This window comes from Sus scrofa, chromosome 3 (assembly GCF_054392235.1).
Source record: "Sus scrofa isolate SSC_HxYL_T2T_F1_AM1 chromosome 3, Sscrofa_HxYL_maternal_Yorkshire_Landrace_v2.0, whole genome shotgun sequence".
Taxonomy (NCBI): Eukaryota; Metazoa; Chordata; class Mammalia; order Artiodactyla; family Suidae; genus Sus; species Sus scrofa.
In genome coordinates this window covers 64130361-64155273 of record NC_139385.1, presented here as the reverse complement: position 1 = coordinate 64155273, position 24913 = coordinate 64130361, and the positions used below count along the sequence as shown (strand labels likewise).

The 24913-nt window shown below is 41.6% G+C and overlaps 1 protein-coding gene across 4 annotated transcripts in view; it reads left to right on the top strand.

Annotated features, from left to right (window-relative positions):
• The window catches only part of IL1R1 (interleukin 1 receptor type 1), a 94442-nt gene that overhangs the window by 41650 nt on the left and 27879 nt on the right, over nucleotides 1-24913 (top strand). For all 4 annotated transcript variants that reach the window (XM_021087129.2, XM_013995919.3, XM_013995920.3 and 1 more), the window contains exons 2-6: nucleotides 5703-5852; nucleotides 8554-8618; nucleotides 11562-11628; nucleotides 24318-24552; nucleotides 24652-24841. In XM_021087129.2, coding sequence (XP_020942788.1) covers nucleotides 11568-11628; nucleotides 24318-24552; nucleotides 24652-24841 — 486 coding nt within the window. In that variant the 5' untranslated portion in view covers nucleotides 5703-5852; nucleotides 8554-8618; nucleotides 11562-11567. The remainder of the gene's footprint in view (nucleotides 1-5702; nucleotides 5853-8553; nucleotides 8619-11561; nucleotides 11629-24317; nucleotides 24553-24651; nucleotides 24842-24913) is intronic.

Sequence of the window (24913 nt, the reverse complement as noted above, 5' to 3'; positions counted from 1 at the left end):
GGTGTGAGGTGGTATCTTGTGGTAGTTTTGATTTGCATTTCTCTAATAATCAGGGATGTTGAGCATTTTTTCATGTGCTTGTTGGCCATCTGTACATCTTCCGTGGAAAATGTCTCTTCAGGCCTTTTGTCCTTTTTTCCATTGAGTTGTTGGCTTTTTTGCTGTTGAGTTGTATAAGTTGTTTGTATATTTTAGCGATTAAACCCTTGTCAGTTGCATCATTTGAAACTATTTTCTCTTGGAGACTTTTCTTTCCTCTTCATGATATATCCCTGTCGCCTCTAATACAAAAATCATAACTCCTCCCCCGTCCCCCCAAAAGTCTTCAGGGGAAATCACTACCCTGGAAAGATAGACTCTGAGTTTCCTGGCTGTCTGCAGCTTCTCTGTGAGGATGTGTGGATCTAGTTTAAGAAACAAGGACTCGGAGTTTCCTGATGCTACAGCGGGTTAAGGATCTGGCATTGTCACTGCAGTGGCTTAGGTTGCTGCTGTGGTGTGGGTTTGATCCCTGGCCCAGGAATTTTCACAGGCCGTGCCATGGGTGCAGCCAAAAAAACAAAACAAAAAATAGAAACAGGGACTTGTGTAAATAGAGAATTCTGAGATCTTTCCCACCATCATGTGTCTTTATAAGGAAGTTCCTTTTTGCTTCGTCTTTGAAGCTGGCATTTAGGGTCTTCATATTGACGGTGGAATAGCTGGTTGAATATTTGTAACAGGTGAAGATCATAATGACGAGCTTCATTTTAATACTGTAACCCTTTCCTCGTGCCTTTGCCCTCATTTTCTGTAGAACATATGGGTTGTGGCATCTCATGAGCTGAAGAACCTGCTTTGTGGTCCCTGCTTTTTCCAGGAACTCATCCACTGTCATGTCTTAGTTACAGGAGAATTAGTTGGAGCCTCATTCTCTGAATATTTCTCCCTTGTGTCTGATAGACTTGCAGGCCCTGTGGACTGAGGATTGGGATGAGAAGTTGTGTTACATGATGCCATCTGTGTCTTTGTGAGGCACTCAGTGAGGGGAGTGAGTTTGGGTGAGGTGGAAATGTGGAAAGTACTGTTAGGATTTCCTTCTGCATTCAAGCAGTGGGGGCTGTGCTCCTTCAGGCCCCTGGAAGAGAGAGGGGCCCTTGAATGCCGTCATCTTCCTCCCTTTGGGTTTCTGCAGAAACTTCCTTTAGAACCAGGCAAGAGCGGTCCCGCTCAGGCCCTGTGCTTTGGAGGGTTCTGCCCTGCTTCTCAGCCAGTCCCAGGCTCCTCTGAGAGCCATCAGATGGTCCAGGGACCCGGGAGCCCTGGAATTCCTGCCCAAATAGCCTGGACTGAGATTCTGGGGCCTCTTTCCTGGGTTGTCCACTGTGGACTCCACTGCCCAGGTGCCTCCCTGGTCTGCAGTGTGGCCAGCGCCATATTGGGATGTCTGTTCTCTACTTGCTCAGGGCCCCCACACTATGGCATGGAGCTGGAGGCAGGCAGGGAGGGGAGCCAGGCTTGGAGCTTACTCCAGATGCAAACTGCATGAGCCCCACTGGGCACTGCGCCCAGTGGACCCCAGATGGGACTGTGCAGCCTGGACACTGCCCGCCTAGTGCCAGCCATGTGCCTCTGCTGCCACTATCCCCAGAACTGGACCCACGCAGCACGGGCATCTTCATGGGTCCAGGGTGTCTGCTGTGGGCCACCTCCATCCTGTGCCTGGCCACTGACCTGGCACAATGAGGGGGAATTCCTCAGAAATGAGAAGGAAATTCCTCAAGGTTATAGGAAATTCCTCAAGAATAAGAGGCCCTTCATAGATGCTTTGTAGCTGCAAAGTAGGAACAAATGCCCTCCTCCCCCGCCCTGGGGGCCTGGGCCTTGAGGAAACCCCATGTGTTCTTGTGACAGCCCCTCTCTTCCCCATTTGTCTCTTTTCCTGCATCTGCACTGGCTGTGGAATTTCTTGCAGTGGCAGGAAAGTGCTGTGGGTGAAATCAGTCCTCTGGGAAGTAGGGCTTTGATAGGGGCCAATCCATTCATTGTAAATTCTTATATTGTAATTCTGTTCTTGTTGTTTAGCTCATGTTGCAATATCTCATTCTGGATCTAGTAGGAAACTGCTCTGACTCAAATTTGCATTTTCGCTTTATCTTTCATAAGCCAGTAGCTCCGTGTGTACATTCCATGCACCAAGTAGTCATATTGTGATGGACTGCTTTCCCGATGTTATCACCAAAAAGCAATGGCCCCTGTGTTTGGGGAGCTCCCAGCAGCTCACTTTTTCAGTGAGCGTCATAGAAGCCGTGTACCCTGTTTGCACACCATTGTGCACAGCCAGCTGGTGGAAGCGGGTGACAAGCCTAGACCTCTAGTTGCCCCAGGCCCCCCATGACTGTCCTGGGTCAGGCCTCAGAACCTCAGTGCACTGCTAAGCCTCTGCACGTCTGCTGGAAGTTGCTATGGAGAGGGTGGTAGCAAGTCTGGGAAATTCCTTACATAATGTAGGCATCACTGCACCGAGGTGGGAAGGGGGCCAGTGTGTCCCTGCTTGTTAATTTATTGGGGAGGTAATTGTCTTATTTTATGTGGAAAATTTATCTGAAAAATAACACTGTGGAATAAATCAGTGACTTTTTGTTGTTGATATTTTCCAAAAGGGTATTTTGAGTTTTACTACAAACCAGTTTCAGAACTTATCATGGGCATTCCTGTTGTGGCTCAGTGGGTTAAGAACCTGACTAGTATCCATTGATGTAGATTTGATCCCTGGCCCCACTCAGTGGGTTAAGGATCCAGCATTACCGTGAGCTGCAGCATAGTTGGCAGATACATCTGGGATCTGGCATGGCTGCGGCATAGGCCAGTGGCTGCAGTTCCGATTCAACCCCTAGCCTCGGAACCTCCATATGCCACAGGCATGGCTGTAAAAATTAAAAAAAAAAAAAAAAAGAAAACAACAACAAAACTCACCATGGACTTTCCTGAGTTGCCTCTGGATAAGGGGGCGATGTTTACCCAGTATTCCTTCTGGCATTAAAGTGCTTTCCCTCAGGGCCACCTGACCCTCCAGGTGTGAGTGCCTTGTCCCATGCTTTAAGTAGCAGTCCACCTTCTCCAGTCTGAGTCTCAACTGTCTCCAGCCTCCAGTGATGGCTACCCTGAATGTCTGCTCTCTGACTCACACATGATACCCACATCCTTCCCTCCTTGGTTCTAAGTGAGTTTTGGTCTCTTTTTGATCCAGTGCAAAGATGGTGGGTGGGTGGATTCCCTCCCTCTCTTCTTCCTTCCCCTCCTGCAGTGTTTTTAGCCCTTAGCAGGTGCAGGATGAACAGAAATATGGGAGGCAGTGGGTCTGCTCTGTGCCTTTCTCCCATGACCAGGAAGGGAAGGCCAGGGACCTGGGAGTCACCCAGGGTGGCTACAGCCCTGTGTGCCAGCACAGACATCTGAGGCACCTAGTGCACAGCGCCTGGGAGAGCCTGTGTGCCTTGGCATTCTTGGCTGTGGAAGGGGAGGTGGATGTGCAGGGGTCCCTGGCAGAGGCTTTCGATCAGAATCCACTCAGAGCTGGTCTGAAGTCACAGGAGCAGCCAGCTGACTAGGAAGGACTGAATTCTGTGACAGTCCTGGGAAGCAGTGTAGAGGTGCCGCAGAGGCAAGAGGGCGCAGGGCTTACAGGTGGGCGAGGAGAGGGAACAGCCAGGGAGGTGACAGAGAAAGGGGTGGGTCCTCATCCCAGGAATCAAGAAGGAGGGGCGGTTTGTCGGCCACGTGCTGCAGAGCCATCCAAGGATGGGGTCTGGGGGAAGGTCCAGTGCTCTGAAAGGTCCAGTGCTTGGGTGTGGTGGTGGGCAATGCATTTCACAGGAGCCCAGAGAGTAGGCAGCAGAGAGCAGGCCCTTCAGCAGGGGATGTGAAATTTCTTTTGAAAAGTTTCTGGTGCAAAGAGGAAGAGGGAAAGTGAAGTGGTTAAGGGGACGTGGGTGATTGATGTCTTTTCAGGTTGCCTGGATTTTCCAAATATATCTGTGCCATGTGCCTGCCCCCTCCATTTAATTTCTCCTCAATACTGTCTGCTGCGGGATTCCCATCAGTTGCAAACACTCTGGATGTCAGGAGGGCCTTGAGTTGGGCCTGGGGATGGGAACATCTGGGAGACTTGTCTTTGATCTCCTCTCCTGTTAGGATTCACACGGATGAGCTCTGACGTCTGGATGCGATGCCCTGTACTTGCTCATAAGGACAAAGTGCATGACAAGAGTGGCACTTAGTCTACACAGAAGGTTTGGCATTTAATTAGGCAGTTTTATCCATTGGGCATCAAGAGACCTTATGCTGAGGCCTTACAGAGCTTCTCAGAGGCTTAAGGAAATGATTCAGACCTGGAAAAAAAATATTAGACTCCAAAATACTAAAAGTAAACTGCAATGTCAGGGAATGAATGGTGAAATGTCTACTGGATGGAATGGCAGGGCGATCCCAGATCAGCTTTTTGGAAGTTTATCTCAAATTACGTAATTTGGAATGCAGATGTTTTAATATGCTTGGTATAAAGGAGAATGAGGATTCAGAGAGGGTGTCTGTTCTCTTAAAGAATTTTTTTTTATTAAAGTTTACTTGATTTACAGTGTTGTGCCAATTTCTGCTGTACAGCAAAGTGACCCAGTCATACAGATATATATATTCCCTTTCTCACATTATATCCCATCAGTGGTTCATCCCAAGAGACTGATATAGCTGCCTGTGTTGTACAGTAGGATCTCATTGCCTACTCATTCTAAATGTAATAGTTTGCAGCTACTAACCCCAAACTCACAGTCCATCCCATTCCCTCCCTCTGTCCCCTTGGCAACCACAAGTCTGTTCTCCATGTCTGAGTCTGTTTCTGTTCTGTAGACAGGTTCATCTGTGCCATATTTTAGATTCCACATATAAGTGACGGCATATGGTGTTTGTATTTGTCTTACTCTTTCTGACTGACTTCACTTAGTATGAGAATCTCTAGCTGCATCTATGTTGCATTATGTCCTCCATTTTTTTTTTTTTTTTTTTTTTTTTGCTTTTTTAGGGCTGCACCTGAGGCATATGGAAGTTCCCAGGCTAGGGGTCAAATCAGAGCTACAGCTGCTGGCCTACGCCACAGCCACAGCCACAGCAATGCGGAATCCAAGCCGCATCTGCAACCTATACCACAGCTCCTGGCAATGCCATATCCTTAACCCACTGAGTGAGGGACCCGGGATCGAACACAGATCCTCATGGATCCTAGTCAGATTCTTTGACTGCTAAGCCATGAAGGGAACTCTTATTTCCTTCTTTTTTATGGCTAAGTGGTATTCCAAGGGTGTCTGTTCTTAAACAGGGCCTGGACATTTTCTTCCTGGCATCTGGTGCATTTCTCTGAACATTAGTCTCGAGGTGTGTTAAGAGGTGGGCTCTCCGAGGGGGTTGGACTCATTCCTATGTGCAGCAAATTACCAAGTGTGTGCATTTAATTCAAACCTACCAGGGGTTGTCAACCTCTGTTTTCTTCACCCCAGACTGATTTTTCTGAAACTGTTTTCTCAAAGGGCTGTGGAACACATGCTCTTTCAACAAGTGACTCATCTTTGTAAACTTGTTTGTTTTTCTGGAGGCCTTGAGATCTGTGCAGTGGTGGGTGACTTAACCCTCTTCATTCAAACTCACGCTGGTCTGTGCACTTCCTTCCCCAGGTGGATGCATTCCTTCAAGATGGTGACACCCTCCTGAGAAGCAGGGCCACTTCCTGCAGGAAGGGACCTCTGCAGTGACTGGGCTGTTTCACCCCAGGGGCCTGCCGGCCTTTTCCTCATCAACAGCTGAAGTCCTTCAACCTGTTTCAGGTAGTTATGGACCATCTCCCGTTTGCATATAGAATATTCTATTTCTGGGAGTACATTTTTCCTTGGAACAGCTCCATGGTTTTATCTGATTCCTGAAGCGGGGGTCTGTGGCCCCATTGAGAGTCGCCTTTAGCCAGAGCTGTGACTATGTTTTGATGACTTCCCACAGCTGTGACCGTATATATGACAGTGGTTCCCAAAGCAGGTCTGAGTGTCTCAATTCCAGATCATCCCAGGTCCCTTCTCCATTTCACTAAATTTTTTTAGTCAATTTTTTTTTTTTTATTAAAGTGTGGTGGATTTACAATGTTGTGCTAATTTCCGCTGTACAGCAAATTGACCCAGTCAAACCTGTCTATCCATTCCCTTTTTTATACTATCTTCCATCATGGTGTGTCCCCATTTCACTTAATTTTCACCTTGCTCTCAAATTCTCGATTTCTGTTCCCTAGTCCCAGGAGACTCAGGACAGTGGTACAGAGAGTGACACTTCCTGGGCCGTGTGGGTGCTGGCACCTGCCCTCCTCACCTGCCCTGGCCCTTGCTGGTCCCACATGAGTGCATCGGGGTGGCAGGTCCCAGACCCACTCAGTCACTCCTTCCTTCCTCACTTGTCTCTGAGCGGGTCTTAGATGTGCCCCCTTCTGTCTCTCTGTCTGGCCGTCTCACACGCACACCGCCACTCATCTGGGCAGCCCCTCCCTGGTGGCCTTTTCTCCTCACCTCCCCCCATCTTCCATTTTTATTAACATGGATGCCACAATTTCCATCAAAAATGAAAATCTGATCATACAACACCCTGTGGCTTAAAATCTTGACATGACTGTTTTGTCTTCTACAAATTGCAGTCCCAGCTCCTCAGCCATGCCCTTTGCGTCCTTGGCATTTTCCGTTTCTCCAGCTTTGCCTCTTGCCACCTCGCTTTTGATTTATGCTCCAGAATGTGATGGGTTTCCCCCATGCTCTCTGCACCATGAGGCTCTGGTATCACCTGGTCCATATTAGGCTCCTCTTCCCTCATTCCCAGGACACCTCTCTCCCCATGGACAGTCTGGCATCATGGTGTGACTCTATGGCCACTCTCCCTGCTGGCTGGTGAGCTCTATGAGCCAAGTCCTGGGTCATTATTGCTAGTTTTTCCCCCAGGACCAAGTGTACATGTAGTAGACATTTAGTGTACAGTTTCTGATTCCTCAGGGAACAGAAATATTAGCAAAACTTACATCTGTCATCAGAGTGTGCGGTGATTGATAACAGCTAAGATAGGACTGTGACCATTTGGCAGACAGTGTTCTTAGCCCTTCATATATGACAACTCTTTTAATCCTCATAACAGGCTTCAAGAACAAATACCATTATCATCATCCCCATTTTGTTGAAAGGGGGAACTGGGACACAGAGGCTGAGTTTTTATCTGATGTGCCATTGATGGGTCTGTGGGATGTAGCTTGTGATCATATGTGGCTGATACCTAAATTGTGACCATCTTAAAGAGTAGATTCTCCTTTTATATTTTACTTATTTTTTTGTTTTTTTTATTTCACTAATTAAAAATTTTTTTGAACTTATTTTTGTCCCTGGCACTAGCACTCTGCCTGGCATACAGTAAAACACAAATGATGTTGAGGGGTTTCCTGATTTTCCCACCTTTCAAGGGCTGGCAGGGTGAGGGCTAGTCAAGTTAGGCTTTACCCTTGGAATTTCTGTGTTTAGGGTATAAGGGTGCTTTTGTTAATTTTTGTTGGGAACCTGTTTAATTTGGTCTTGGGTGGTCCTGCTTCCTCTTCACTGTTCTCACTCCCTAGGGCATGTGACCCTTAACCCCTATCCTATGGCCTGGCGCTGATCCCTTTGCCCTGGGGTCCTGGGGGCTGATAAGGATTCAGAGAGTTCCCTGCTGAGGGCAAGGAGCCTCTGCCACCCTCCCTGCTTCTTTTCAGAGCAGTTCCAGGCAAAGTAACACCCAGACCTCTGGTGCTGGGCTTCCATGTTTTATAGGCTGTTAGCTAGGAAGGGGTCTGAGGTCATCCAGTGCATTGCCACCTGGACAGATGTGGAAACTGAGGCCCAGGAGGAGCTATGTCCATGATCACACGGGCCTTAGATGTGCAGTTATTGAATGTGGTTTACCCACCATTGATTGTGAATTATATCTTGAGACACTGTATGAACTCAGCCTGGTACCTTCCTGTCTTCTTCCCTGCCTACTCACACAACAAGCCAGAGCCTGCAGCTCATTGAACTAACAACTGGCAGAGGTCAGTCGATTTCGTAGCATCTTTATTTCATTTTTAATAAACTAATATGAGTAATGGCAGTGGTAATTGGGAAATGTTTTAACCCTTTGTTTTCTTCCTTCTATCATAGAGATTTAAAACACACATCTTTGGGTTTACAGAAAGAGGAAATAAGCCAGATTGCAGGACTTCAAAGCCTTCTATCTTATCTCATAGTCTGAATGGAGTTTAAAGGCAAATATGATAATAATACTCTTAATGTAGACTAATTTGGGGGAAAGCTAATTTACGCGAGAAAAATGACAGGATCTTTAAGGAATGTGGTCTTACCGCTCTGAAGTAGGGTGTGAGGCTTGAATCCATCCGGGGTAGCGATCCTTGTCCTTAGGCTGGGGGTAAATTGAGGAGACTAGAATGGGGGTGTCATGAATGCTTTGAATGTCTTTTTTTCCTTGCATTTGCAGGCACCCTTCAGAGATATTGCGAGTTTGGTTCCAGACCACCGTGGTCAAGCTTGTATTGCAAGAAAGTGAGTTACACGAAGTTTAATTTCCCAGGGCATATAAAAGTTAGATTTACATTATACTTTAGTCTATTAAATGAGCAGTAGCATTATGTCTACACAAGCAATGTACATGCCTTAACTAAAAAATGCTTTATTGCTAAAAAGTGCTGACCGTCCTCTGAGCCTTCAGCGAGTCATAACCATTTTACTGGTAGAGGATCCTGCTTCAGTGTTGACAGCTACTGACTGAGCAGGGCGGTGGTTGCTAAAGGTTAGGGTGGCTGTGGCAATTTCTTAAGACAACAATGAAGTTTGCCCCTTCGATGGACTCTTCCTTCTATGTGGACACTGAGAGGCCATTGTAATATTATTAATTTCATCACTGGTGTGTCTCAGGGAAGAGGGAGACCCCAGGAGAGAACTGGGGGGATGGCCAGTTGGTGGGGCAGTCAGAACACACACATGTATTCATTCACTTTGCTGTCTTATATGGACATGGTTTGTGGCACTCCAGAAACAGTTACAATAGTAACATCAAAGGTCACTGAGCACAGATGAATATAACAAATACAATAGTGAAAAAGTTTGAAATATTGTGAGAATACCAAAATGTGACATAGACATTGGAAAGGAGCAAATGCTATTTGAAAAGTGGTGCCAATAGACTTGCTCCATGCAGGGTTGCCACAAACCTTCAATTTGTAACAACAGCAACATGGTATCTATGAAGTACTATAAAGCACAGCACAATAAAGTGAGGTCTGCTTGTGTTTAAAAAGCACATTGTAACATTTTTTATACCTTTTTATACCACTTCTTAGTTTCCAGCTAGTATTAAAATGATTGCATGTCATTAGAGTCTGAATGTGATGTCTTAGTTAAAATGTTTTGTGCTTGCAATTACCTTATAACTGTAGATAAGAATATAGGCAAAGTTCAACTTCTGTAAAACAACTAAAAGGGCAGATTTTTTTTTTTTCAAAACATGAAATGATGTGGCCTGTTCTGAACATCGTGGACATTGTCCCCAAGGTCAGGGGTAGCTATTTATTCATTTTTTTTTTTCACTTACTCTGTGAGCACTTACCAGGGGCTTCTGAGTCGCCAGGGCACTGCTGGATGTCGTGGGTGCAGTGATAGGCAAGTCATGGTTCCTGAACTGCGAGGCTTCCTGTCCTGGGATAACTGCAGCCCTGTGCTATGCATTAACACAGGTTGCTGTGGGGGCACAGGGGAGGAAAGCCTAGCCAGGAAAGGATTCTGGGGGCTCCCTGGGGCTGGTGGGAGGAGGATGACCTTGGCTGAGACCTGATGGACCGGGAGGTACCTTGACCACCAGGTAATGGGCAGGGGAAACAGCAAAGGCAAGGTTTCTGGGGTGGAGAAGAGGGCAAGTTGCGGGCTGATGCCCACAGACTGGGCTGAGGGAGAGGGAGGCAGAGGATTGAGTCTGGAGGGAGAGGTCAGAGGCTCAGCACAGAGGACCTATATGCTTTTGCTGAGGGGTGTGGACTGTTTGGAGTACACAGGGAGCCAGTGAAGGTGTTTGTGAATCCATACAGGATCTCTGGAGTGGATAGAAGCAGTAGGTCCGTAGGCAGAGAGACCAGTAAGGAAGCAGTTGGCGTAATTAATCCAGGCAGGAGCTGGTGATTGCTGAACTAAAGAGGCAGCCATCATGAGTGTGAGTTAACTGGACAGGTTTGATGCTATCAGGGGATGGATTGGTTAGGGCTGGTGAAGACAGCTCTGGAGATGGCCAGAGATCAGGACACTAAGCCCAGGTCTCTTGTTGGGTGGGTAGGTATGTGCTGTGCCAGCCACTGGGGTGGGGAGCAGGTTGGTGGGGAGAATGAGTTTGGTTTGAGGCTTATAGAGTGTGAAGAAGTCAGGTGCCTTTGGATAGACTTGTGCCAAAGCTCACTGGAAGAATGAGATTGGAATTCACGGCACGTAATTGTAAGATCCCATTCAGGAGCAGCAGATGGAACATTCAGAAAGGACAAGGGGCCATACCGAACATTAACTTCATTTGAGCTTGAGCAGTTGAGAGAGGGAGGTAAAATGGAGTAGTTTTTTTTTTTTTTCTTTTTTTTTCAATTTCAGTGGATATTATTTTAGGGACTTTATGGATAAGGCCAGGGCATGTTTTCCTTCCAGCATTGCTAAGTGCCTAATCTGATTACACCCTCCGCCTTGTATGTTACGAAATTAAAACCATAGGCTACCAGGAACTCATTTTCATACATTGCCCTACAGCTGATGGATGCCTGTTGTAGCTGATGCTACGTTGATGTGGCCTCTAAACTATTCTGAGGGGCTGTAGAAGTTTTGTTTTTGCTTCTTTTTCTTTGTGATAAGATTCATACATCCTTGTTGTAGCAATTTTAGCTAGAAAAACCGCAAAGAAGGGGAAAACCAACCAACCATAAGAACCGATCCAATTTTAACTTACTGTTATTTCTTTTAATCTTTTTGGTGCATGTCTGTACAGTTCTCCTGTTTTGTACCAATGGTTTAGTGTCTTACCTCACACAGTGATGGTGTGACCTTTAGCAGGATCTGGGAATATGGGGAGACTTTGCAGGTGGTCTCAACAATGGGTGGGGAACAAAGCCATGTAAGTAGAGGCCAGATGTTTTAGGGTCTAGTAAGTAGTCTGCTTTGCGTGTAGCGTAGATTAGATTTGGAGGGAAGTTTAGATGGAAATGAATATTGGAAAGATGATGGAAATTTTGTTAATCTTAAGTTGGGTGAGTTTGTATCCAATTCTATCAAAAATCTCTATCTTCCTCTTCCCCACTTCCATTCAGAAAGTACATCATATGAATGATGTAGGGAGCCTAGTTAGTGTGACTTGGGGGTGTCGGTGGGGCCAGGTGGGGAATCAGTGTGCATAGTTTTATATATTTGGGGCTGGGGATAGTGACATTTAAAATTTTTTTCTTCATTCCTCTGTTTCTCCAGGAGAATATGAAAGTATTACTCAGGCTTGCCTGTTTCATAGTTGTACTGATGTCTTCTCTGGAGGCTGGTAAGTTAAGGATTTCCTTGTGTTTTTGTCTGTGAGAAAAATCTGTTATTTAACATACAGGAATACTTTCCCTAACAGAGTCCTTCTTCTTACCTGTGTCTGTGGGCTCCTGGGAATAGAGCCTTCTGGTCACAGAACTGCAATGCTGCACAGTCTTTCCCATCTTTGCTTCTTATTCTCTCACTTACGCATTGGGAAACTGAGGCCCAGTGAAGTTAAGAACCTAAGGTCATGCAGCTCGTTTCAGAGTAAGAGCCTCAATCCAAATCTCCAATATCTAGTCCGGGCCTCTTGCCACTTTGTAGCTGATGGAAGAGTACAATACGGGAAATCCTGGCATTGCCTCGGAGGAAGTGATAAATGCAGTCTTTATGAACCCACAGCTAAAAGCCATCAAGAAATCAAGGGACTGTTCCTTGTTTTCTCTATCCATTTTCTCTCTTCCTCTCTCTTGCTGAAGATGCCTTTGCACCCCTATTTTGTGACAGACACTAGCTTCTGGGGATGCAGTGATGAATAATCCAGACAGAAATATGTGCCTGCATGGGTTTACCTTCTAGTAGGGGAGAGAGGCAGTATACTGGAAAGTAAACATATGTTATGTCTCCCGGTGATAGGTAAACGTAGATTATATCATATGGTGATAAGTATAGAAAGAAAAAAAAAAAACAGGAAAGGAAGGTTAAAGTTTTGGGATTGAGGTAAATAGAAGGTTAAATTTTTTGATAAGTATGGCCATAAAAGGCCTCACAAAGTTGACTTTTGGGTTGAATCTGGGGAAGAGGGGAGCTATACAGATTATAAGGTTGGGGGTGAGGAAATATTCTAGGCAGCATGTACCAAGGCCCTGAGGCCACAAGTACTGGCACGTTCCAGGAATGGAAATCTGGTGCAGTTGGAGCAGACTGAAAGGTGAGGGACATGAAAAGGGATGAGGTCACTGGGGTAATGGGGGATGGTGATGAGTTGATCGTGTAGAGTCCTGTTGACCTTGCTAAAGATCTTGCCTTGTACTCTGAGTGAAATGGGAAGACTGCCTGGGTTCCCTCCTTAAAACCATAGAGGTGATCTAACATACATTTACAGGCTCATTTTAGTTCTTAAACTGTGAACAGATCATAGGGAGGCAAAGGCAGAAACAGAGAGGCCAGATAGGTGGCCATTGGAACCATCCAGGCAAGCATTGATAGTAGCTTATTCAAGGGTGATAAGAAGTGAGTGGTGAAAATGTGCATATATTCTGAGGACAGCCAACAGGATTTTCTGATAGATTGGATGTGGGTGTGAGAGAAAGAGGAGAATCAAGGATGATAAAAGGTAAAGGCCCGAGTAAGATGGAGTTGCCATTGATAGGGTGGGGGAAGGTTAAATGTTCAGACTGGACATGTTGCATTTAGCTGTCCATTAGATGTAAAAATAGCAGTGTTGACTAAGCCATCTGGAGCCTGGGGGTTAGAGGTGACAAATTGGAGACTTTAGCAAGCAGCTGGTCTAGAGACTAAGATCGGGCCATCTGGGAGTGGGCGTGGTTAGAAGAGAACAGAACTTCAAGGACTGAACCCTGTAGGCCTCCTAGGATTGGTGGTCAGGCTCCCAATCCCCTGAGAACTAGTGAAAGACTGGCCTAAAATATAGGAGGAAAGCTAGACAAGTGGCCAGAAAGCCAATTGAAGAAAGTATTTCAAGGATAAGAAGGACACCTGTCTGATGCAGATATGTTAAGTGAGGTGATGGTCTGAGTGTTATTTATTGGGTTTTACAATATGAAAGTCATAGGTGACCTTGATCAAAACAATTTTGGTGGAGTGGTGGGGGGCCAAACCCCAGATAAAGAGAAGAGTATATTTAGCTGAGACCTTAAAATTTACTCTTTGATCACTGTGACTGTTGTTACTGCCACTGCTAGGAGCTGAATACTTAGGAGTCCTCACTTAGTGCAGGTATCATGCTGAGTGCCTAGCTACTTTTATTTCAATTCTGTTTTAAAAAAGCCTGATAGAGGGCTCTAGGAGATATAAAATAAACCACCTATGTATAGTGTATTCAATTTGATGTGTTGACATACATACCCACCCCTGAAACCATCATCATAATTGAGATAATATTGAATATAAATCAGTTTGGACATAACTGGATAACTCAATAATATTACATCTGCTGATAAGAATATATGTCTTCATTTTTGGATCTCAAAATTTATTTAATTTTTTATAATTTAATAATTTTCATTAGATCAATGGTATGATGCATATGCATCTTATTTTTTTATTCCTTTAATTATATTCATAGTTGTACAACCATCATCACAACCTAATTTTAGAACATTCCTATCCCAAACCCCAGTCTGTCCCTCCCCCTGCAACCTGTCTCCTGTGGTAAGCATAAGTTTTTCAAAGTCTGTGAGTTTGCTTCTGTTCTACATGTATCATTGTATCCTTCTTTTAGATTCCACATGTAAGTGATAGCATATGACCTTTGTGTCTCACTGTCTAACTTCACTTAGCCTGTTAATTTCTAGTTCCATCCATGTTGCTGCAAATGCCATTCTTCTTTTTTTATGGCCGAGTAATATTCCATTGTGTATATGCACCACATCTTATTTATCCACTCCTCTGTCGACGGACACTTAGGTTGCTTCCATGTCTTGGGTATTGTATATAGTGCTGCAGTGAACATTGGGGTACACGTATCTTTTCAGGTCATGGTCTTCTCCAAGTAGATGCCCAGGAAAGGAGTGGGATTGCTAGATGAAGTGGTAATTCTATTCTGAGGAATCTCCATACTGTTTTCCACAGTGATTGTGCCAATTTACATTCCTACCAGCAGCATAGGAGTGTTCCCTTTTCTCCACACTCTCTCCAGCATTTATTGGTTGTAGACTTTTTGATGATGGCCATTCTGGCTGGTGTAAGATGGTACCTCATAGTAGTTTTGATTTGCATTTTTCTAATAATTAGTGATGTTGAACATCTTTTCTTCTGTTTTTTGGCTATCTGAATGTCTTCTTTGTAGATTTATCTATTTAGATCTTTTACCCATTTTTTATGGGGTTGTTTTTTAGATATTGAGCTGTAGAAGGTCTTTATATAGTTTGGAGATTAATCCCTTGTTAGTCACTTCACTTGCAACTATTTTCTCCCATTCTGTCTGTGCGTTATCTTTTCATTTTGTTTAGGTTTTTTTTTTTTTTTTTTTTTTTTTTTTTTTTTTTTTTTTTTAAAGGGCTGTACCCATGGCATATGGAGGTTCCCAGGCTAGGGGTCCAATCAAAGCTGTAGCCACTGGCCAATGCCACAGCCACAGCAATGCCATATCTGAGCCACATCTGAGACCTACACCACAGCAACACCGGATCCTTAACCCACTGAATGAGGCCAGGGATTGAACCAATAACCTCATGGTTACTAGTCAGATTCATTTCGGCTGCACCACAATGGGAACTCCTCTTTAGGGTTTCCTTTGCTGTGCAAAAACTTTTAAGTTTAACTAGGTCCCATTTGTTTATTTTTTATTTATTGTCATTACTCTAGGAGGTGGATCTGAGAAGATAGTGCTGCAGTTTATGTCAGAGAGTATTTGGCCTATGTTTTCCTCTAAGAGTTTTATAGTATCCAGTCTTATATTTAGGTATTTAATCCATTTTGAGTTTATTTTTATATATGGTGTTAGAGACTGTTCTAATTTCATTCTTCTGTAGCTGTCCAGTTTTCCCAGCACCACTTATTGAAAGGACTGTCTCTTCTCCATTGTATTTTTGTGCCTCCATTCTCATAGATTAATTGAGTGTGGTTGTATGGGTTTAATTCTGGGCTTTCTATCCTGTTCCACTGATCTGTATTTGTTTTTGTGCCAGCACCATACTGTTTTTCATGACTGTAGCTTTGTGGTATGGTCTGAAGTCAGGGAGCCTGATTCCTCCAGCTCCATTTTTCTTTCTCAAGATTACTGTGGCTATTCTGGGTCTTTTGTGCTTCCGAACAAACTTTAAAATATTTTGTTCTAGTTTTGTGAAAATTCCATTGACAATTTGATAGTGATTGCACTGAATCTTTAGATTGCCTTGGGTAGTATAGTCATTTTGACAACATTGATTCTTCCAATCCAAGAGCCAAGAGCATGGTATATCTTTCCATCTGTTTGTGACACTTCTGAATTCTTTCATCAGCATCAGTTTTCATAGTATAGGTCTTTTGTCTCTTTAGGTAGGTTTATTCCTAGGTATTTTATTCTTTTAGATGCAATGGTAAATGGGATTGTTTCCTTGAATTCCCTTTCTGATCTTTCATTGTTAGTATATCAAAATGCAGTTGAATTCTGTGTATTAATTTTATATTTTGCAACTTTACCAAATTCATTGATGAGCTCCAACAGTTTTCTGGTAGTGTCTTTAGGATTTTCTAGGTATAGTTGAATGTCATCTACAAACAGTGGTAGTTTTACTTCTTCCTTTCCAATTTGGATTCCTTTTATTTCCTTTTCTTCTCTGGTGGCTAGAACTTCCAAAACCATGTTGAATAGTAGTGGTGAGACTGGACATCCTTGTCTTGTTTCTGATCTTAGCTAGAATTCTTTCAGCACTGTGGAGGATGCTGTTAGCTGTAGGTTTGGCATATATGACCTTTATTATGTTGAGATAGTCTCCCTCTAGCCCCACTTTTTTTTAAAAATCAGAAATAGGCATTGGATTTTGTCAAAAGCTTTTTCTGCATCTATGGAGAGGATCATATGGTTTTTATTCTTCAGTTTGTTAATGTGGTGTATCACACTGATTGATTTACATATATTGAAAAATCATTGTATCCCTAGGATAAATCCCATTTTTGATCATGGTGTACAATCCTTTTAACGTATTGTTGGATGCGGTTTGCTAGTATTTTGCTGAGGATGTTTTGCATTGATGTTCATCAATGATATTGGCCTGTAATTTTCTTTTTTTGTGGTATTTTTGGTTTTGGTATCAGGATGATGGTGGCCTCATAGAATGAGCTTGGGGGTGTTTCCTCCTCTGCAATTTTTTTTTGAAATAGTTTCAGAAGGATAGGTGTTAACTCTTCTCTAAATGTTTGATAGAATTCACCTGTGAAGCCATCTGGTCTTGGACTTTTGTTTGTTGGAAGTTTTTTAATCACAGTTTTCAGTTTTAATACTTGTGATTAGTCCATTCATCTTTTCTAATTCATCTTGGTTTAGTCTTGGAAGATTGTGCTTTACTAAGAATTTGCCCGTTTCTTCTAGGTTGTCATTTTTATTGGCATATAGTTGCTTATAGTAGTCTCTTATGATCCTTTACATTTCTGTGATGTCCATTGTAACTTCTTTTTCATTTCTAATTTTATTGATTTGAGTCCTCTCTCTTTTTTTCCTTAATGAGTCTGGCTAAGGGTTTATCAATTTTGCTGATCTATTCAAAGAACTATCTTTTAGTTTCATTTATCTTTTCTATGGTTTTCTTCATTTCTATTTCATTGATTTCTGCTCTGGTCTTTATGATTTCTTTCCTTCTGCTGATGTTGGTTTTTGTCTGTTTGAAGTGGGGCTCAGAACTCTCTCTCTTGTGGATGAGCCTCTATTGTATAGTTTTGTGTTTTTATTTTATTTTATTTTTTGATTATTTACCCAATAAACTTTTTTTTCCTACTGTACAGCATGGTGACCCAGTTACACATACATGTACACATTGTATTTTATCTCATTATCATGCTCCATCATAAGTGATTAGACATATTTCCAAGTGCTACACAGCAGGATCTCATTGCTAATCCACTCCAAAGGCAATAGTTTGCATCCATTAACCCCAAGCTCCCAATCTACCCCACTACCTCCCCCTCCCCCTCGGCAACCACAAGTCTATTCTCCATGTCCCTGATTTCCTTTTCTGTGGAAAGGTTCGTTTGTGCCCTATATTAGATTCCAGTTTTAAGTGATATCATATGGTATTTGTCTTTCTCTTTCTGACTTACCTCACTCAAGATGACAATCTCTAGTTCCATCCATGTTGCTGCAAATGGCATTATTTTGTTCTTTTTTATGGCTGAGTAGTATTCCATTGTGTATATATACCACATCTTCCTAATCCAGTCATCTGTCAGTGGACATTTGGGTTGTTTCCATGTCTTGGCTATTGGGAATAGTGCTGCAGTGAACATCTCGGTGCATGTGTCTTTTTCAAAGATTTTTCTAGATATATGTCTAAGAGTGGGATTAGTGGGTCATATGGTAGTTCTATGTATAGATTTCTAAGGTACCTCCATGGTCTTCTCCATAGTGGCTGTACCAGCTTACATGCCCACCAACAGTGCAGGAGGGTTCCCTTTTCTCCAGACTCCATCTAGCATTTGTTATTTGTGGACTTATTAATGATGGCCATTCTGACTGGTGTGAGGTGGTATCTTGTGGTAGTTTTGATTTGCATTTCTCTAACAATCAGGGATGTTGAGCATTTTTTCATGTGCTTGTTGGCCATCTATACATCTTCCTTGGAAAAATGTCTCTTCAGGTCTTTCCTATTTTTCCATTGGGTTGTTGGCTTTTTTTTTTTTTTTTTTTTTTGCTGTTGAATTGTATAAGTTGCTTGCATATTCTAGAGATTAAGCCCTTGTCTGTCACATCATTTGAAACTATTTTCTCCCACTCTGTAAGCTTTTTGTTTTCTTTTTGGTTTCCTTTGATGTGCAAAAGCTTGTCAGTTCAATTAGGTCCCATTGATTTATGTTTGCTTTTATTTCTGTTGCTTTGGGAGACTGACTTGAGAAAATATTCATAAGGTTGATATCAGAGAATGTTTTGCCTATGTTTTCTCGTCCAGGAGTTTGATGGTGTCTTGTCTTATATTTCAGTATTTAAGCCATTTTGAGTTTATTTTCATGCATGCTGTGAGGGTGTGTTCCAGTTTCACTGATTTACATGCAGCTGTCCGGTTTTCCTAGCAGCACTTGCTGAAAAGACTGTCTTTTCTGCATTTTATATTCTTGCCTCCTTTGGCAAAGATTAATTTCCTGTAGGTGTCTGGGTTTATTTCTGGGTTCTGTGTTCTGTTCCATTGGTCTGTATGCTTGTTTTGGCACCAGGACCACACTGTCATGATTATTGTGGCTTTGTAATATTGCCTGACGTCTGAGAGAATCATGCCTCCTGCTTGGCTTTTGTTCCTCAGGATTGCTTTGGCAATTCTGGGTCTTTTGTGGTTCCATATAAATTTTTGGATTGTTTGTTCTAGTTCTGTGAAAAATGTCCTGGGTAATTTGATAGGGATTGCATTGAATCTGTAGGTTGCTTTGGGTAGTATGGCCGTTCTTACAATATTAATTTTTTCAACCCAGGAGCATGGAATATCTTTCCATTTCTTTGCATCCTCTTTAATTTCCTTGATTAGTGTTTTATAGTTCTCAGCATAAAAGTTTTTCACCACCTTGGTCAGCTTTATTACCAGGTATTTAATTTTTTGAGGTACAATTTTAAAAGGTATTATATTTTTGTATTCCTTTTTAATGTTTTGTTGTTTGTATACAGAAATGCGACTGATTTTTGAATGTTAATCTTGTATCTTGCTACTTTGCTGAATTCGTTGATCAGTTTGAGTAGTTTTTGGGTTGAGTCCTTAGGGTTTTCTCTATATAGTATCATGACATCTGCATACAGTGACAATTTTCTCTCTCCTCTCCAGATTTGGATACCCTTTATTTATTTTGTTTGTCTGATTGCTGTGGCTAGGACTTCCAATACTATGTTGAATAACAGTGGTGAGAGTAGGCATCCTTGTCTTGTTCCAGATTTCAGTGGGAAGGCTTTCACCTTTTCTCCATTGAGTATTATATTTGCTGTGGGTTAGTCATAAATGGCTTTTATTATGTCAAGATATGTTCCTTCTAGACCCACTTTGGTGAGAGTTTTTATCATGAATGGATGTTGCACTTTGTTAAATCTTTTTCTATATCTATTGAGATGATCGTGGTTTTTGACTTTTCTTTTGTTAATGTGGTGTATGACATTGATTGATTTGCATATGTTGAACCATCCTTGTGAACCTGGGATGAATCCCACTTGTATTATCTTTTTTATATGTTGTTGGATTTGGTTGGCTAAAATTTTGTTGAGAACTTTTGAGTCTATATTCATCAAAGATATTGGCCTATAGTTTTCTTTTTTGGTAGTATCTTTTCCTGATTTTGGTATTAGGGTGATGGTTGCTTCATTGAATATCTTTGGGAGTGTGCCTTCTTCAACATTTTGGAGAAGTTTAGGGAGGATAGGTACATGTTAATCTTTGTATGTTTGGTGTAATTTGCCTGTGAAGTTATCTGTTCCTGGACTTTTGTTTGTAGGGAGTGTGTTTACTTCATACTCAATTTCATTTCTAGTGATTGGTCTGTTCAGTTGATCTGTTTCTTCTTGATTCAGTTTTGCCAGGCTGTAAGTCTTCTAGAAAGTTGTCCATTTCTTCTAGATTGTCACATTTGTTGGCATATAACTGTTCATAGTATTCTCTTATGGATTTTTGTATTTCTGCAGTTGTGATTTCTCCTTTTCATTTCTTGTTTTGTTTATTTGGGTTTTTTTTCCTATCCTCTTGGTGAGTCTGGCCAGAGTTTTGTCAATTTTGTTTACCTTTTCAAAGAAACAGCTCTTGGTTTTATTGATTTTTTAAAATTGTTTTTGGAATTCTATTTTATTGATTACCACTCTGATTTTTATGCTTCCTTTCCTTCTGCTGACTTGAGGTTTTGTTTTTTTCTTCTTTTTCTAATTAATTAAGTTGCCAATTTGAGATTTTTCTTGTTTTTGAGGAAGGCCTGTATTGCTGTGAATTTCCCTCTTAGTACTGCTTTTGCAGCATCCCATAGATTTGGAATGGTTGTGTCTTCATTATCCTTTGTTTCAAGGTATTTTTAAATTTCCTTCTTGATTTCCTCATTGACCCATTGTTTTTTTTTTTTTTTTTTTAGTAGCATGTTGTTTAGTCTTCATGTAGTTGGTTTTTTTTCTCATTTTTTTTTCCTGTGGTTGATTTCTAGTTCATGCCATTGTTGTCAGAGAAGATGCCTGAAATAATTTCTATACTCTTAAATTTGTTGAGGTTAGCTTTATGCCCCTGTATGTGATCAATCCTTGAGAATGTTCCATGTGCACTTGAGAAGAAGATATATTCTGATTTTTTTGGATGTAGTGTCCTAAAAATGTTAAGTCTAATTTTTCTATTGTGTCTTTTAGGATCTCTGTTGCCTTATTGATTTTATTTCTAGAGGATCTGTCCATTGATGTGAGTGGGGTGTTAAAGTTTCCTACTATGACTGTATTCCCATCGATTTCTCCTTTTATGTCTGTTAGCATTTGTTGTATGTATCTAGGTGCTCCTATATGAGGGGCATATATATTGATGATTGTAATAGCCTTTTCTTGAATGGATCCTTTTACCATTAAATAGTGTCCTTCTTTGTCTTTCTTTATGGCCTTTGCTTTAAAGACTATTTTTTTCTGATATGAGTATTGCATCCCTCGCTTTCCTGTTTTGTCCATTAACATGAAATATCTTTTCCCATCCCCTCACTTTCAATCTATATGTGTTCTTTGCCCTAAGTTGAGTCTCTTGTAGACAGCAGATTGTAGGTTTTTGCCTTTTTATACAATCTTCCACTCTGTGTCTTTTGACTGGAACATTCAGTCCATTGACATTTAAAGTAATTATTGATAAATGTGTATTTATTGCCACTTTAAAGCTTGTTTTTCAGTTGATTCTGTATTTTTCCTTTGTTCCTTTCTTTTTTGGGGGATGCTTTCCACTTATTTTATGCTCATGTTCTTTTCTTTTTAGTTTTCATGAATGTACTGTTTGGTTTTGATTTGTGGTTGCTCTGTTTTTTAAGTATGTTAACCTCTTCCTATATCTGCTTGCTTTAGTCTGATAGTCATATAGGCTCAAACATGTTATTAAAAATAGTCTATATTTTCTTTCCTTCCCCACATTCTGTGATTTTGAAGTCTTTTCTAACATCTTCATGTTTGTCCTTTTTCTGTTCCTTGTGTTTATTGTCACTTTTACAGTAGTATTTTTTTTTTTTTCCTTTTAGTTCTGTATGCTGGCTTATTTAAGCGATTGCTTTCCAATTGTGATTTCTTCCATCTCCTTTCTTCTTCTTTTTTTCTTATTTAGAGAAACTCTTTCAGTATTTATTTTAGAATGGGTTTAGTATTGCTGTACTCTTTTAGCTTTTGTTTTTTGGAGAAATTATTTCTCCTTCTATTTTAATTTTTTTTTGTCTTTTTGCCATTTCTTGGGCCACTCCCGCAGCATATGGAGTTTCCCAGGCTAGGGGTCTAAATGGAGCTGTAGCCACCGGCCTACGCCAGAGCCACAGCAACATGGGATCTGAGCTGCATCTGCAACCTATACCACAGCTCACAGCAACGCCAGATCCTTAGCCCACTGAGCAAGGCCAGGGACCGAACCTGCAACCTCATGGTTCCTAGTCGGATTTGTTAACCACTGCACCATGACGGGAACTCCATCTCCTTCTATTTTAAATGATACTCTTGTTGGGTAGAGTATTCTAGGCTGCAAATTTTTTTCCTTTTAGAACTTTGAATATATCTTGCCACTCTCTTCTGACCTGAAGTGATTCTGTAGAGAAATCAGCTGCTCACCTTTTTGGGGGTTCCCTTATAATTAACAGTTTTTCTCTTGTTGCCTTTAGAATCCTCTCTTTATCTTTTGCCATTTTTATTATAATATGTCTTGTTGTGGGCCTATTTGGATTCAACTTGTTTGGGACCCTCTGTGCTTCCTGCATCTTGATATCTATTTCCTTTAGGTTTGGAAAGTTTTCAGACATAATTTATTCAAATATATTTTCCATCCCCTTTTTCTTCTCCTTCTGGAATTCCTGTTGTGTATAGATTGGCCCGCTCTATATTATCCCATAGATCTCTCATATTGCTTTTGTGTTTTTTCATTTTGTCTTCTGTCTGCTTTCCTGATTGGATGATTTCCATTATTCTATCTTCGAAGTCACTTACTCATTCTTCTGCATTATTCATTCTGCTCTTTAGTGACTTTAACTCTGAGTTTCTGCAAATGAATTTTCTAATTTTTCTATGTTCCTCCTTATATTGTCTAGTTTCTTTCTAAAGGAATCTGCATTACCTCCTTCCAGGTTCCCTCTGCCATTGTGTTTCACTCCCCAGCCCATAGCTTGCTGTTCTCCAGACTGCAGCACACTGTTCCTTAGCCCCTCAGGCTGTCTCCACACAGCCAACCCTAGTCCCCTCCCAGAACTGACCTGTGGAGTCTGACTCTCAGTGCCCAGCCCCTGCCCAAGCGTCTCAGGCTGTGGTGTTTGGGGAAGTGGTGCAGATGGTCTGTGTGTCTCTCATTCTACTTTGCCTCCTCAGTTTAGCTGCTGCACTTTTCTCAACAACTTTCAGGTCCCTCCATCTCAGCTTATCTCCCCAAGGGTTAGGTGGCTTCCCAGGGTGTGGGTTCCTTTTCTCTTTCACAGCTCCTTCTCAGGAATGCTAGTCCCGTCTTGGTTCCTTTTCTCTTTCTTTTATTTTTCTTTTGTTTTACCCAGTTATGTTGAGAGTTTCTTGCCCTTTTTGGAGGTTTTTTTCTGCCAGTGTTCAGTAGATGTTCTGTGCATATTGTTTTACATGTAGATATGTGTTGGGTTTTTTTTGATATTTATGGGAGAAGGCGAGTGCAGCATCTTACTCCTCTGTATCTTGATCCTTCTCTGCTACTTTCTTCCACAAGGTTGTTACTTAGAAATAGTTTATTCCTTCAGGTCTTTTAAGCTTTGTTAATAAAGCTATAACAGAGTTTATTCTAGGCCTGTTTTGCTCCATCTACTGAATCAAAACCCTTCTGGGTTCTCTACCCCATATCCCTTTGTTAATGAGGTTGTCCATTCTCACTGTTGAGAGCAGCAAATATTCCCAGCATGTGTGTGTGTGTTCCAGGTATTATTCACTCTAATCCTCTTGCAATTATCCCTCTGGCCTTGAGTAGTTTTCTTACATGCTTGTACTAACTCATACTCAGCTGAAACTCGAGACTCTCTGTAGATCTCCAAAGCTTTCTTATTCATTATGTAGCTACAGTCTCCCTAGTACTCTGTCCTGCAGTCTCTTGGTTTACATGGACTCCTGGTTCCATCTCGTCAACTCAAGAGAAAACACTGGGTTTTGCATATGTTTACTCCCTGAATCATCAGGCCTAGAATCTCTATCCAGACAGTAATTTGGGAAAACCATAGCGCTCCCTTCTTTATTCCCCATCTTTCTGTCCTTTGCTCCTTTATGTGGAACAAAGGACAGAAAATAATGTCTTGAACATTCTTTCTTCATATACTCTATCCATTTTTGTGTTGTTCAGGTGGGAGGTTAAATTCTGGTTTTTCTATCTTTTTACTGAAGCAAACATCTCTCCTGCTACCATATCCCCAGTTTTTAGCTGAATAAAGAGGGGATTTGGCTGGTTAAATGACTTGCTTCAGACACACAGGTAGTAAGTGACACCCTGGATTTGAATAAATATTTCAGACTTCCAAGCTAATTCTCTCAAACATAAGGCTGTTAATACTCTCATGTATAACACAAATTGATATATTTATTAATAATCAATATGTTTAGATATTCCACTGAGAAACAGTCAGAAATTTCTTATAGAAATGATTTTCCTTTTCTTCCTTTTAAAGATAAATGTGAGGAGCGTGAAGATGAAATAATTTTAGTTTCTACTGCACATGAAATTGATGTTCGTTCATGTCCTATTATCACAAGTGAAAATAAAGGCCCTATAATTTGGTATACAAATGATGGTGAGACACCTATATCTATGAAAAGAGACTCCAGGATTCATCAGCATAAAGATAAACTTTGGTTTGTTCCTGCTAAGGTAGAGGATTCAGGAGATTACTATTGTGCAGTGAGGTAAGAAATGAATTCATATGTTACAAATATGCATTGTATGTACCTGCAATAGTTAAGGACAGACAAATATTTCAATGAATTTGTTTTTATTTATTTTAGAAATTCAACTTACTGCCTCAAAATTAAATTAGCTGCAAAGTTTATAGAGCATGAGCCTAACTTGTGTTACAACGCACAAGCTGTATTTACACAGAGACTACCGGTTGCAGGAGATGGACAACTTGTATGTCCTTATTTGGAGTTTTTAGAAGATGAAAACAATGAATTACCCAAAATACAGTGGTATAAGGTAATTTTATATTATAAATGGCATTTTACTTCTTCAACAAATAAAATAGTTTTCTAGAATAGACAATCACTT